The sequence below is a fragment of the Euleptes europaea genome, chromosome 6 (assembly GCF_029931775.1).
Source record: "Euleptes europaea isolate rEulEur1 chromosome 6, rEulEur1.hap1, whole genome shotgun sequence".
NCBI classification, from domain to species: domain Eukaryota; kingdom Metazoa; phylum Chordata; class Lepidosauria; order Squamata; family Sphaerodactylidae; genus Euleptes; species Euleptes europaea.
In genome coordinates this window covers 84,083,993-84,098,851 of record NC_079317.1, presented here as the reverse complement: position 1 = coordinate 84,098,851, position 14,859 = coordinate 84,083,993, and the positions used below count along the sequence as shown (strand labels likewise).

Genomic DNA, 14,859 nt, shown 5'->3' with positions numbered 1-14,859 from the left:
CAGGTATATAGGTATATAAAATAGGTATACAAATCAAACATTTACTGATAATAAATTATAGAGAAATTCCTTATAAAACAATTCTTTGGTATACATATAATTTTACTGCTGCCAAATTTTTTGTGACCCCCACATTCAGTTATGTGACCCCACATGGGGTCGCGACCCACAGTTTAAGAAGCTTTGGACTAATGTTAGAGACATTCATATAATGCCTTCTTACCTGAGATATCATCCTCCTCATTGCACCCAGAACGATTCGCCCTTTCTTCTACAATTGTCCCTGTCTTCTTCTTTAGCAAGTACTGTCGGCCAATTGTCATTTTCCCTGCACGTTTAGCTCCTTTTACAATTGTCTTTGAAAGAGTGCTACAATTCAAAACAAAGCCAACATAATTATAATTGTTGTAATGTTAATTTTCACATAAATTACAGTGTCTGCTTGCAGGCCTCTATCCAGAATGTTATGGTGACAGAGTCAACACAGATCAACTTACAACAGTAAAAACTATAAGCTGAAATTAAATTAACACATTTAATTAACCATGCCAGGTTCCAGTGGACTAATCTAAGTCCTAGATTCTACAGTGACTATGAACATGCCATTTAAAACAAAGAGCGTCTATCTGTCCAATCAAGCATCATGCAACTGAACATTTTTTGCATTTCATACACATAAAACCGCAACTTCATGACTGTTTGTAATGTTTCACCCAACCCTGTGGTAGGTAACAAAGAAGCTTCTAAGCCATTAGAGGAATGACAATAATATAGAAATGAATTTGTGTCTTCCTCAATTTATCCTCAGAAAGCATGTATGGTATTTAACCAGTGCTCTCATTCATCCCCTGTAACATCAAAGGAAAGAGGAAGCAAACAAGAAAAGATAAGAGCCAGATAAGAATGAGCTCAGTTAACAAGAGGTTAACTGTAGAAAAGAGCAAGAGTCCAGTAGCACCTTAAAGACTAACAAAATTTCTGGCAAGGTATGAGCTTTCGTGGCCCTGACCTGGATGGCCCAGGCTAGCCTGACCTCGTCAGATCTCAGAAGCTAAGCAGGGTCAGCCCTGGTTAGTATTTGGATGGGAGACCACCAAGGAATACCAGGGTTGCTGTGCAGAGGAAGGCACTGGCAAACCACCTCTGTTAGTCTCTTGCCATGTGAATCCCCCAAAAAGGGGTCGCCATAAGTTGGCTGCAACTTGAAGGCACTTTACACACACACACATGAGCTTTTGTGAGCCACTGCATCTGAAGAAGTGAGTTATGGCTCATGAAAGCTCATATCCTGCCAGAAATTTTGTTAGTCTTTAAGGTGCTACTGGACTCTTGCTCTTATCTACTGCTATTGATAGACTGATACGGCTACCCATTGTGATCTATCTCTAAGGGGGTTAACTGATTCAGGAATCAGTCCCAGAGTCTCATTAGAGCTTCCTCTCTGTCGTCACTGGAAAGGCAATCAGGTGGAATAACTGCTTGCGTATTTTTCTGAACATCCCTATAAAGAAAATGGCAGAGTTTTTTTTTTTTTTAAGGGAAATTGAGAATGTTGGACTTTGTGTATTTCTAAAAGAGGCATTATCCCCACATGCCCCTTGATAGCTCCTGGACTCCTTCCTTGGCTAACCATGGCGTATTCGTGTTATGGAAACCTCTTAAATATCCCTCTACTGAAGAGTCCTTGAAGAACTTAAAACTTGTGCTACTACTCTTATGAAACGGTACACATGAAACCATATTTATAACAAATAAGAAACTTATAAGAAACGGAAGGCTACTTCTTACCGAAAGGAAGTGTTCTTTTCCTTTTGCTTTGGTAAAATTATCTGAGGTGCAGTCTGACCAGCTGCAAAAGCAAAAGTGCTAAAGATGGACTGGGGGTAGCGAAACTTCATTAGCTGTTTCTTAAACATCTCTACAACTTCAGGGCTCACTTCTTCATCAAAAGCTACCTTAATCAGCTACGTATAAAAAGATGCAATACATTAAGAGAAAGAACATAAGATGAAGAACTAGGCATTGAAGCGGAAATACACTGTCAAAATCAGGTTCATGGAATATTGCACATATTAAAATAGAGGTTTAAAGAATTGATTTACAATTGATATAAAGATATGACTGTATTTACTGGGAAGATAAAAGAAGGGAAACAAAATTTTTTATATGTCTACTTAGCTAAAGAGGAGCCCCGTGGAGCAGAGTGGTAAGCTGCAGTACTGCTGTCCAAGCTCTGCTCACAACCTGAGTTTGATCCCAACGGAAGTTGGTTTCAGGTAGCCGGCTCGAGGTCGACTCAGCCTTCCATCCTTCCGAGGTCGGTAAAATGAGGACCCAGTTTGCTGGGGGTAAAGGGGAAGATGACTGGGGAAGGCACTGGCAAACCACCCCATAAACAAAGTTTGCCTAGGAAACGTCGGGATGTGACGTCACCCTATGGGTCAGGAATGACCCAGTGCTGCATAGGGGACCTTTACCTTTACTTAGCTAAAGCTTATTTTAGTATATTTTAGATTTTGTATATGTATTGTGTTGTTTGTGTATGTTGTGTATTGGGTATGTAATGTCTGTGCTTATTCTGTTATATTTGTTTATATGTCTGTATGTTTTATGTTTTATGTGAAATAAAAGTATTAAAACAGAAATAATTGATTGACAATCAGTTTATTTAAACTTCTATGATAAATATGGGAACCTCACTGAAATTTCTAAGAGGAAAATTATACAAACTCAAAAAGAAAAAAAATGCCAAAGGCAACCTAAGTCATAGTTCTGGCAATTATAATATTATTTTGAAAACATTATTTTTTCTAACTACATATGCTGGCATGTGTTTAACGGGTTTGTTAGGTTAGTCTCATAAGTAACAAAGGAAGTGGGGTGATAAAACTGGTAAAATAAAAGTTAACATCTTATGATCTAAACAATTTAATTTTTGATATTTTATTTATTTAGTTCATTTATGCCCTACCTTTCCCCACAATGGGGACCCAAAACAGCTTGCATAATTCTCCTCCATTTTATCCTCACAACAACTCTATGAGGTAGGTTAGGCTGAGAGTGTGTGACTGGCCCAAAGTCACCCACTGAGCTTCTATGGCATGAGTGAGGATTTGAACCTGGGTCTCCCAGGTACTTCTCCGACATTCTTAACCACTATACTACACTGGCTCACAGCTGTACCTATCATGCAAGGGATGGGGGTGGGGGGAGCATATTCTACTCTTTATTACTTTCTTGATGATAAATTAAAACATGGCTTTTATGGAGCATCAATGGAAAGAATAACATAGTAAGAAAAGTAAAAATCAATCCACCCTGAGCCAAGAAAAATGGAATTGAGCTCTGGCAGAAGAAAAAAAAGCCTTTCACTGTGTGGTTGACAACTCTGGGTTGGGAAAATCTTGGAGATTTGGAGGATGGATGGAGCCTGGGGAGGGCAAAATTTGAGGAGGGGAGGAAGCTCAGCAATGATGTGAAGCCATAGAATGCATCCTCTTAAGAAGCCATTTTCTCCAGGGGAACTGATCTTTGTAGTCTGGAGATCATTTGTAATTCTGGGAGATCTCCAGACCCCACCTGGAGGCAGGCAATCACTCTCACCATGAAATCATAACCTGCTCCCACCTTCACAGACTGCACTGTGCGGTAGATTGCAACAGTCACTTTAATTCCAGCTCCTGTAAAGTAGGGAATCCGCAGTACTATGTGCTGCATGATTCCACCCCCCATCCCCGGTGATATTTCTCCCTCTCATAGCATTATGGATAGCTTCTCTTAAAATGGCAAACATTTTTGCTCCATTTCATGTGCCTCTTTGCAGGCCTCTTTTGAAAGGCAGTGAAATGCTTTGCAAAACTTGTGGATCTTGTTTTGGCTCAGTGTTATTGTATGTGAGGCAGATGTTGCATTTTGTTTCTACTTTTCTTCTTGTTAATCCTTCTCCATAAACTCTGTGGACCTGTTACTCGAGGATGACCCAAACAGCCTGAATCACTCCATGTTTTCTAAATGTTAAAATTCAAACACATTAAAATAACTATAGCCAATGTCATTCTATAGTCATAATTTAACCAATGACCAGGGATGAAGAATTTAATATACACTGCTCCTAATAAAAAGAAGAAATATTTGGCCAATGTTCTTATTTCCGTAGATCACTTAAATACATACATCAACAGCAGGGATCTCTGACAAGCATCCTAGAGTATAGGTCTGTCTGTGTGAGTTTTTGTGTGTACACTTCATAGTCAGTGAACATTAAAAACAATAAACACTCTACCCTTTGTTTTTAAATGGAGCACTAAATTTAAAAAATGTGTCCATGCTTTTTTGCTCAAAATGTAATTGATATTAATCACTGTCACCTAATTGTTATAACTGACAAATTAATTACACAAGGAACAAATGGCCATCTACAATATTGTCACATTGATAAGTCTGTTCATCCGTCTGTCCTCTTCTGGAAATGCTTTGGGTGAGAGAGGTACCATCAAAAAGGGGTGGTGGTGGGGAAACCGTCTGTATTGAGGGAACCTGCAATTTTTTCTCTGGGAGACAGCCCTTGGAAATGCCCTTTCTTCATAAAAAAAATGCAAATGGAAGTAGCAAGGCAGCAAGGTTTGCCGTTCATATGGGAGCCACCTGTACCTTTGTTATCATATGGTCCTCCCCTTCTCATCAGACCTACTTTCATATCTAGCAATTAACATACTTCATATTAAGGGAATTGGCATAGACCTTCATGCACACCGGCTTGGAAATACACAGAAAAATAAAATAAAAATAAAACTGGACATACAGAAGTGAATAACAGACAGCATTCATATATCATTCTCTCTATAACTCCCTTTTACAAGCGCAATTCCACACACACTCCCATCATTGGGGGTAAATTCGTTAAGTGATTTATATTATAATTAAAACAAAATGGATGTGGCCTGTTTTTAAATGAAGGATGCCAATTTATTAAATTATGGCAACAACATCCACTATTGCACAAGGATTGTTCTAATTTTTCCCAATTCCAACATTCTCTTAGAAAGTACAGAAGCTACTTCACTTCTTTCTACCAAGGACAGTCTTAGGAACTATATTGAGGAGTGCTTCTAGGAAAAATATACCTTATTTTTCAAGTTGGATTACTTTTTATTTAGCTCTGTTGTCTGACTCTGGCTACAATCCAGTACACAACTAAGCACATAGGCATATGGAATGTAAATGAGCCATGGAATTTAAATGAGCCTAACTCTGTGTTTAACTGCGGCCTTTCTCTATAGGCTTTCGGCTTGCTCTGTCTCTGCAGATCCTCCCCAACTGGAGAGGAACTGGAAGTGATTTATTCAGGAATCAGTGGTATTTGTGAACGTCATGTTCCTATTGGCTTTACATGAAGAAATAATCTGGGTTCCTCTAAAAGAAATTGCTCTACAAAGTTTCAAGTATAACTCTATTTTACCTGAAAGGAAGCTGAGGTGACCTGCAGGCCTTCCTGCATACTCTGTTGAAGCTGATTCTGGATGGTAATTTTCTTCTCCTTAGTTATTGAGGCGATGGGGAAGCTCCGAATAACTGTCTGTTCTCCCACTACGAATATAAGATGAGCACTGCATCATAGGTCAAGAAATGGAATTTGTTCATCCTTTATGTGCTCTATACATAGTACATGTGTCATCACTCTTACACAAATGCAAGGTAATGGAATGAATCAAAGTCCTTATGGAAGTTATTAGATCAGTTAAAATACTGAACTCATTGCAGGATAAATGCTTTAAGGAGCATATCAGGACCAAACTCACATTGCTAACTTCTTATTCCATTATTTGATGTTTCTGTTAGAAACATCTCAGAAAAATTATCCACATATATAGAAAATGTTGAATTGACTTTACTGCTAAATGTTACGATGTATCGTAAATTTTTAGCTCACGTGATTTCCAATTTTCATATACACATTCTGCTTCCATGCATCCTTACTAGGTAGTAAGATAAACTGAGTTCAATGGGGAGTACTTCTAAGTGCAAACAGGACCGAAAAGTCAGCTAAATTCAGCAATTTGAGCAACTTGGCTATCTTTGTGAGAAAGATGAATTTAGAAAAATAGTTCAGTTACTCTTTGAAGGCTCATAATAACAGGATTTCAATTATTATCCATCTATTAATAAAAAAACTGAAAAGCCTTTCCCACACAAATAGTTCTTAAAACAAATAAATACTAATTTATATTTCTCTTGAGATTGTACCTCTCTTGCATGGATTTAACGTTTTCAATTTGATACCTTCCCCAGATGCTGTATCCATTGCTATTCTGATTGTGCTGTGGAATGCAGATGTTCAAGTATCCTGAGCATTTAAACTAATATAATTAGCAATGAGTGAGAAACTATGGTTATGGGCTATATTTTTCCATGCCTGTGTGTTTTCACCTACTAGAAAATTCATCTGATCCCATTCTTTAAAAAAAAAAGCAGTAAAGAAAAGCAATGCTACCCAGCCTACTTTTGAACCTTTATTTTTTGTTCTCCTTGTGGTGCCCAGGTGCTTTTTTTATTAATACAATACCAACTCTAATCCATAGTTAAAAAATATAGGAGACAGAAGATTTTCAGTTATTTTGAACTAAAGGAAAAATAAGATGATACTTCTGTTTTAACTGAATGGAACGGTATTCCTTATCGGAGATTAATAATTCAGGTTTCATGAAGCTAAACAAAGTCACCAAGACCACACTTTTGAACCAAATTCCATATTTTTAATGCTGTCTTCTATCTGCTCCATCACTGTCATAACAGTTCTTCAAGGCCGCTATAATGTCAACTTCATTATTTGTTGAAGACACAGAGGATGCTGTGCCTCATCCTAGCGCTAACAAACCATACGATCAAATCACCATTATGCAAATAAAAAACAAATCTGTTATTTTAAATGTAAAATATCTGTGGACAAAATATTTGATGAATCACTTTCACTACCACAGTTGCACAGCATACAGAAATAATTGAAATGCATCCTTTATTACACTGAGACCCACAAAGCTACAGTTATAATTTTCAAGACATGAATAAAAGCAATATTAGATCAAGCATTGATGGTTAATTTTATATATGCACAAGATAAATGATTCTGCAGTTCTTAACATTAATAGCTCCCATGACATTTTGAGTTATTCTACTTTTATTAATCTCTGCTCTTTTTCAGAAATGATGGACTACCTAGGTTTAAATTCTTTACCTTTCTGTCACAATCAATTGTTGCTCCCCTAGTTCACTTATTACTCTTTAACTGGGTATGCACTCCATGCTCCTAGCAAACTATTTAAACTTTGCCATACATGTGTGACAGAAATAGTTCAGCATATGAAAGTAATTTGGAACCTATAACTGCTACAAATTCCACTCAAGAATACTGACCGCTGGCATTCTTAGGTTTTAAACATCAATTTCCTTGTCATGTAATTAGAAATATTTCATTTTGTGCATGCACAAAGATTAATCCCTCTCAGCTTTCTTTAGGACCACTTCATAAAATTGTTTTAATCATACAATTTTATTTGGTCATCCCTGAATGGTCGATCACACTAGCAAGTGGAATATGTGAGACAGAGTGAAGGATTATCGCCATGACAGCATACATTCGCTTACTTGCACCTTTCATAATCTTTGAGATCACAGACGTTGTTGCTGGCCAATAACTATGATCTCATGGATCACATATTACTATTGTTTAAAGTCTTTTTCACACAACATCATATGGAGACTGAACATAGGGAAGGGGGAGGGGAAAGTGGCACCGTGCTGGCAAGCTACACCCCTGATGTGTGTGCATTCACTTCCAGGTGTGTAAATGTCCCATGGGCATACAAATGTGGGTATGCAAGGCCTCTTCCTCCACGGTCAGAAACCCTGCTTTTTCTAAGGTTCCTAATTAAATAGAGAGGGCAAGTGACTATACATATATCTTTGTATGCATAGGAAGTTTACACATTTCAAATGCGCATGTGTATATGGAGGTATACATTTAATCTCCATGGCACGTTATATGAAAAAGGCTTTATGGCACATGCTCTAGGATAAGTGGTACTTCTTGAGAAAATGAAACATAAACACATGAATGGGTTTACCTCCTATTAATCTTACCATGTTACCATTATGAAAATAATGAGAACAGTAAAGGATTTAACTAACTATGGGTTTGTCAAAAATTATACTGTCAAAACGCTGAAATAGTCTGTATCAGGATCTTGGAATGTATTTTTGAAGCACCTTAAATGAACTGCCAAACCTGATCTTAGCATTAAATGCATTATGTAGCAGAAATTTTTACATTCATAACAGAGACTATACCTAGTTGATCATGAGGTGAGCCTTTAAATATAACTCTGTATGTAGTAAGGAATAAAGCTCCTTCTGCAGGGAGAATGTGAGGGCCTCCAAGCAATCCTCCGGTTGCTTCCTCTCTGCCATCGGGATCCAGGAGCACACGGAGACCTTCACCCACAAACTCTTCCCCGGGTAGCAAAGCTGGCCGTAGAATCTTGGGCTGAGCCCAAAGACAAGATTTTTTAAAAAGCAAAAACATGTTGCATGCTACAGGTGTCAAACTACAATGTTTTGATTGGAATTACTGCAACACACATTTGTAGAAGACAAATTCTATAACAAATTGGCTTATCTTGTTATCAGATTGTTTGTGAAAAAAGGACTCGGCAGTAAGTTGACATTCTCCTCTCTTTATGTAGGCACAGTATCCCAACAGCAGGTTTAGTCTTTCCACTGCAATTTTAGCAGCAAGATTTTTAATTTAAAAACTAGCTTATTTACGTGGAAGTGATTCCCGCCTAAGTATCACACCAAATCTCAACTGAGGTCTATAAGCATACACATGTTACATGTAATTCCATTATCATTAAAAGGACTTCTTTTCCAAATGAAGCTACTGAAGCTAGGGTTTCTTTGTTTTGTTTTTTGTTTAGGTGAAGAATGGTGGAGGGGAAGGGAGTCTTCAACCCTTTCTTCCCTTTCCCCTTCCATTTTCCACTGTGAAAGCCACCCCTGGGATGCTTTAATCCCTGCTATGTTTTTTAAAAAATACAGGTACCTGTAAATTTTCCCTAGCAGGGATAAGAACAACACAAGGATGATGTTGTTGAACAGGAAAATGGCAATGAAAGAGGGGGTTTATAGAATTTCCCCCTTCACCACACAATGCTCCCTCTGAAAAAAGAATGCCCACTAACTGTATTTGAAAATGGGGGGGGGAAGTGTTTTAAAACTTTCGCAGAACTACTCACAATAGGCTAGCATGATTCATTATCAGGGATGTCCCCAGGAGCAGTGTTTAGTGGGGACCCAATGTTTAGTGGGAAGAACAGGCCACAGACATAGGGTTGCCAACCTCCAGGTACTAGTTGGAGATCTCCTGCTATTACAACTGATCTCCAGCTGATAGAGATCAGTTCACCTGCAGAAAATGGCTGCTTTGCCAATTGGACTCTATGGCATTGAAGTCCCTCCCCTCCCTAAACCCCTCCCTCCTCAGGCTCCACCCAAAAAACCTCCTGCCAGTGGCGAAGAGGGACCTGGCAACCCTACACAGACAGGATAAAAATAGTAATTGTGTAAGAAAGGCTCCCTCTTTTTGTGACAGAGGCAAGGCTTTAACTATTAGTGATTCTGCCTCTGAAATATATGAGGGAAAACATGATCTGCTTAGGCAGTCTTTGACCTTGGAAAGGTGGTAGGTCATCAGTGGACATGTAGTAATATCTAGATTTTGTTCAAGGGTGTGGCTGTGCTATTTTCTCTAGTTCATATTTCACAAAACAATAGCCAAGCAACTTATTTGTTAAAGATTCCAAACTTCTTTGGCATACTTTTTAAGTTTTCCAAATGTAATCTCAGTTGCATTACAAAAAGGAAAACTGAAGCTATCAAATTGGCAGCATAACCATAATTCAAAATATTTGCCTTCTGTATTGGTGGCAATCTTCTACTTTCCCGGTGGACTGACTCCAGGGTCTCAATGTGCATTGCTACAATCCCTGGGAAGAAACAACACCACAAATAAGCATTACACAGGGAGAATAAAACCAACTGAAACAATTCTACCATTCTGAAAATCTACCACTGAACTGCTACCAGAAAGCCGAGAATAGGGCTATCATGTGACTATGTGGACACAGACAGAATAAAATTAGAATTGCAAACTAAAAATAAATGAAACAAACAGAAAAAAAATATTTCCAAAATAGACAGAAGCAGCAGGAAACAAAAAAGTAGAGTTCAAGAGTTGAGCATGGTTCTTTGTACCTGGTATCATACAATGAAGACTTCTGATGTGATCCTGCGTCACGCCACTTTCCGTACAAACCTTGTCTATGAATCTGGTAATGAAGCGCACAACTGCATTGGCAATATCATTGTTCTCAGAATCCTCAAATCCACTTTCAGTGTCATAGCTCTCTGCAACACTTCCAGCAATACTAGGAAAGCAATTCCATTTAGTTAAATCCATGCTGATCTTAAAATAAATGACATGAATTCCTATGCAAAAATAATTTGAAAACTGAAGCGTACTTAAAAAAAAACTTCCAGGGAGGAATATCTATTGCTTTGTGCCAAAATATTTCACTCAGCATGTGTTTGTAAAAGGCATATATTCAATAATTAGTTGCAATTTCCATTATGTCATGCCCAAGCAGGCAGCTATGCTTACTGCTAGGTGACTGCTATAGTTAATATTTTAACAGTGCATTCCTAAGGAGAGTTACTCCAATCTAAGCCCATTCATTTCAATGGGCTCAGACTGGAGTAACTCTCCTTAGGAATGCACTGTAATTGTTGTAATGTGAGTTCTGCTTACGCACCTATTTGTGACGATGCTATTGCTTCCACTCTCCCAGTCTCCTGCAACAGTGGTTCTCAACAGTTTGTTTTTACTTGTGTCCAGTGGCACTAGCAGATAAACCATGAGGTTCGCAAAATGAATTGCCTGGCTGAAAACCATGCTTTCCTCACTTTGTACCAGCTGTTGCTGAGTCTCTTTACTAAGTGTTGGCCACAGATGCAATTGCTCAGCAGCCAAATCCATGGCTGTTTTTTCTTGCGCTTGGCCCTCAGAAATTTTTTCCTAAGGGGGGAAGAAAAAGATGAAACAATATTATACTTGTGACATTTTTTTTGTAAGAAGCGTTTATAGTGGAGGAATGAATAGAGGACAAACACTACACACAAGCTACCTAGCTAACTCATGTTGGAATTGCATCTTATTTATTTATTTATTTATTCGATTTATAACCCGCCCTCCCCAGCCAAGGTCAAGCTCAGGGCAGGTACCATCACTAAAATATATCAAAGAATTAACAGCAAAATTAATACTAATTCTAAAATTAAATAATAAAACCCCAATTAAAAGCCTTAAAAACCCAGATGGCGCCTAAGTTAATCCATAATGCCCGGACTAAGCGGCAGGTTGCCCCCCAATTAACAATAATAACATACAAATGAGGGGGTTATAAAGACCATTATCTTTCTCCTCCTCCCTCGCCATCTTGGTCATGCCATTGCCTAGTAGGAGAACACCGTCTTTGAACACTGCTCTTGATTTTGTCCCACTCCTGGAGGTAAACATGAACACAAGGGATAGGGTGGACAGGTGGCTTGAAGCATGGACCAAAAAAGGAAACTTCCTAATTTTCCTTTGTTGGTCCATGCTTCAGGCAACCTTCCCACCCTACCCCTTGTGTTCATGTTTACCAGCAGGAGTGGGACAAAATCAGGAGCAGTGTTCAAATACAACCCATTTATACTCTGCTTTTTGGCTACAGCCTTCAAGGCCAATCATCATATATTCCAAAACAATATTTCAACCCAGCAAAAACCCAGTGAAAGACCCAACGATGATGAACATCAGGCATGGCAAGATACTCAATTCACCAAAAACGCTGAAAGGTCACTTGAGACTTGAGTAACTCTCCTTAGGAATGCACTGTTAATGTCTATTTCAATAAAACTCCTTTATGAGCTGCCTAAACAACAACAAAGTGGATGCTAGGCCGACAGATGAGGGGAGGGAGTTCTATAAGTGGGGCACAGAAAATGTCCTTTCCCCATAGCTACCCACCTCAGAAGGATGGGCACCCACAGATCTACCTACTGAACGTTAAACAAATATTTTAATAACTATTTTGGACAGATACATAAGAAAGTGTCAGAATAATAATGAGTAATACAAATAGAATGGTACCATGAACTCTAGTTTTTTACAGACTTTCTCATGCAGCACCAGTTTTCTTTAGTCAGGCTTTTCCATGTGGTTTTGTAGTACATGTTGATGTTACTCTTAACTTTCAAACTCTTAGCTCATATTGAATTGGCAGGAGAAACAACATAAAACTAGCTGCCTGGTAGAGATGATTCTGTCCAGTCTTCTGCAGTGTTCAGCAGGTACGCCATATCTAGCTATAAATAAGTTTACACTGCAGCTCCAAGTTCATGTTTTCACATGCAAGATTTCCCATCCAACATTTCTCCTCTGTAAACTAGGTGGATGGCACGTAGGCAAAATATATTTCAGCCTGAGGAAATTAGAGCAAAGGTGTTTGGCAACTGTTCTCACATCACCTCATTTTGTTAGCATAAACCCACAGGTACTAATAATGGGTTGCATCCAATTCTTCCTTGAGCAGGCCACGTTTAGTAATCAGATTTATCCGCCTCTCCTTCCTCCAGCAATCTCTTGTACCCTTGAGAAACTACTGCTGTGGGTCATGGGACCCTCCCGGACCCACTGCATGGAAAACTGCAGCTAGAAAATAGTACTAGGCAGGAATATTGGAGGTATTCCCATTTGCATTAGTGGAGCAAGCTCCACAAACTTGAATTTTACCTGCTTAAGGAGGAGGGGCTAAGTGCGGCAAAGTTCCTCTCCTATGATAACCCCCAGAGCCCTGATCCTCATGAACTGCATGGGGGGGGGCAGGTGCAAGAGACTGCTGGAGGAAAGGGAAGCAGGAAGGATACAGAATCTCTCCTTGTTCCATTCACAAGTATTGAATTCAGCCCTTAGTATTTTATATGGTTCCTCCAGCATGGTGTAGTGGTTAAGAGCAGTGGTTTAGACCGGTGGAGTCTGATCTGGAGAACCAGGTTTGATTCCCCACTCCTCCACATGAGTGGCGGAGGCTAATTTGGTGAATTGGGTTGGTTCCCCACTCCTACACATGTAGTCAGCTGGGTGACCTTGGGCTAATCACAGCTCTCTCAGCCCCATCTACCTCACAGGTAGGGTTGCCAGGTCCCTCTTCGTAACTGGCGGGAGGTTTTGGGGGTGGAGCCTGAGGAGGGCGGGGTTTGGGGAAGGGAGGGATTTCAATACCATAGAGCCCAATTGCCAAAGCGGCCATTTTCTCCAAGTAAATTGATCTCTATTGGCTGGAGATCAGTTGTAACAGCAGGAAATCTTCTGCTATTACCTGGAGGTTGGCAGCCCTACTCACAGGGAGTGTTGTGGGGAGGGAAGGGAAGGTGATTATAAGCCAGTTTGATTCTCCCTTAAGTGGTAGAGAAAGTCACATATAAAAGCCAACTCTTCTTCTTCTCCAGACTTCTGCAAGTGGGGAAGGCTTCAAGGGGGTATATACTTATTATAGCTTCCTCCAAGTTCCAGAATTGTTGATGCTGTTCTCCTATACTTTGCACTGGTAGAGACTTTGCTTTTTCTACATGATTGACATTTCATATAGTGTGTGTGTGTGTGTGTGTGTGTGTGTGCGCGTGTGTGTAAGTATGTTCTTGGCAACATATTTTTCCCAGGAGTATAAGGCTGAAAAGAGCCCACTTCTTTTAGTTGTTATCGAGTTGCCAGATGTTTTACATTTTACTGAGAAGGTGCAATCCATCTCATTTCATTATAAGATAGTTAGGCCATGTCTACATTATAAGTAATGATGGAACTGAATCCCTGCACCTGAGTCATGGGGCCTATGCTGCAACACACACATCCAACCTTATATCATCCCTGTAATTTTTGCAGAACCTGTGTAAGCACATTATTGGTACAGGGAACCAAGCAGCCATAAAAACAGAAAGCATTCATCAGGTTCACGCAATTTGCTCATTTGATGTGTCCAAATGCTGTCTTAAAAAAGAGATCTAAAAGGAGAAAGTTAAAAAGGAGAAGGGCGAAAGAGTCAAACAACAGAGGACCAGAAGATGAACAGGGGATGAACACAAAACCACACTAAACGGGAACTAAATTAGGTTGCAGCACTGACATGCCTTACAGTTCTGCACTGGAAATAAGACTACAAAGAAATTCAGAAGAGGGGGAAAGCTTCTTATCTGTGCTTGAAAATTCAGGTGCCTCAGGCAAAGGACTGATTTTCATATTCATTTTTTATGTGTGTTGCTAAGAGACTTATCAGTCAGTGTCTGGAATGTGTGCTTTTTTGTAACAATAACAACCAGATGCACATCTTGGATGTGTGTTCAGCTGATCAGCTTCTGGTTTTTTTGTTTTTTGTTTTGGTTCAGATTTGTGTCTGAGACACCATTCCTGTTCACATAAGCTTGTCACTGTCTATTTTTTCTTACAAGTATCATCAAGTTCTCATAGCACTCCAACAGGATCTGTTTCCCTCTCCAGTCCCTTTACTCAGGCAAGGCTATCCCTTTCTCCCTTCCCTCCCATGCCTGACTTGGATTCCCACTGATCAGGCTGCCGGAGCTACTTCCTCCCAAATTCTCAACATGTGGACATAAAAAGTCCCAGCCCTACTGCTTCAGTTCTCCTTCATTTTGAAGGGCTCCGCTCCAGAATGTTTGTTGCTCAATTGCCCTTTGTTTATCTCAGGATAGTTT

At 39.4% G+C, this 14,859-nt stretch overlaps 2 protein-coding genes across 2 annotated transcripts in view; one reads left to right on the top strand and one right to left on the bottom strand.

Annotated features, from left to right (window-relative positions):
- Positions 1–14,859, bottom strand: part of SBF2 (SET binding factor 2) — a 247,743-nt gene that overhangs the window by 56,080 nt on the left and 176,804 nt on the right. Inside the window, exons 19-25 of the mRNA XM_056851939.1 lie at positions 10,866–11,128; positions 10,309–10,481; positions 9,967–10,040; positions 8,344–8,539; positions 5,459–5,586; positions 1,789–1,964; positions 224–369 (exon numbers count right to left, since the gene is read on the bottom strand). Coding sequence (XP_056707917.1) covers positions 224–369; positions 1,789–1,964; positions 5,459–5,586; positions 8,344–8,539; positions 9,967–10,040; positions 10,309–10,481; positions 10,866–11,128 — 1,156 coding nt within the window. The remainder of the gene's footprint in view (positions 1–223; positions 370–1,788; positions 1,965–5,458; positions 5,587–8,343; positions 8,540–9,966; positions 10,041–10,308; positions 10,482–10,865; positions 11,129–14,859) is intronic.
- SWAP70 (switching B cell complex subunit SWAP70) overlaps positions 1–14,859 on the top strand; it is a 309,546-nt gene that overhangs the window by 196,672 nt on the left and 98,015 nt on the right. The window lies entirely within an intron of this gene.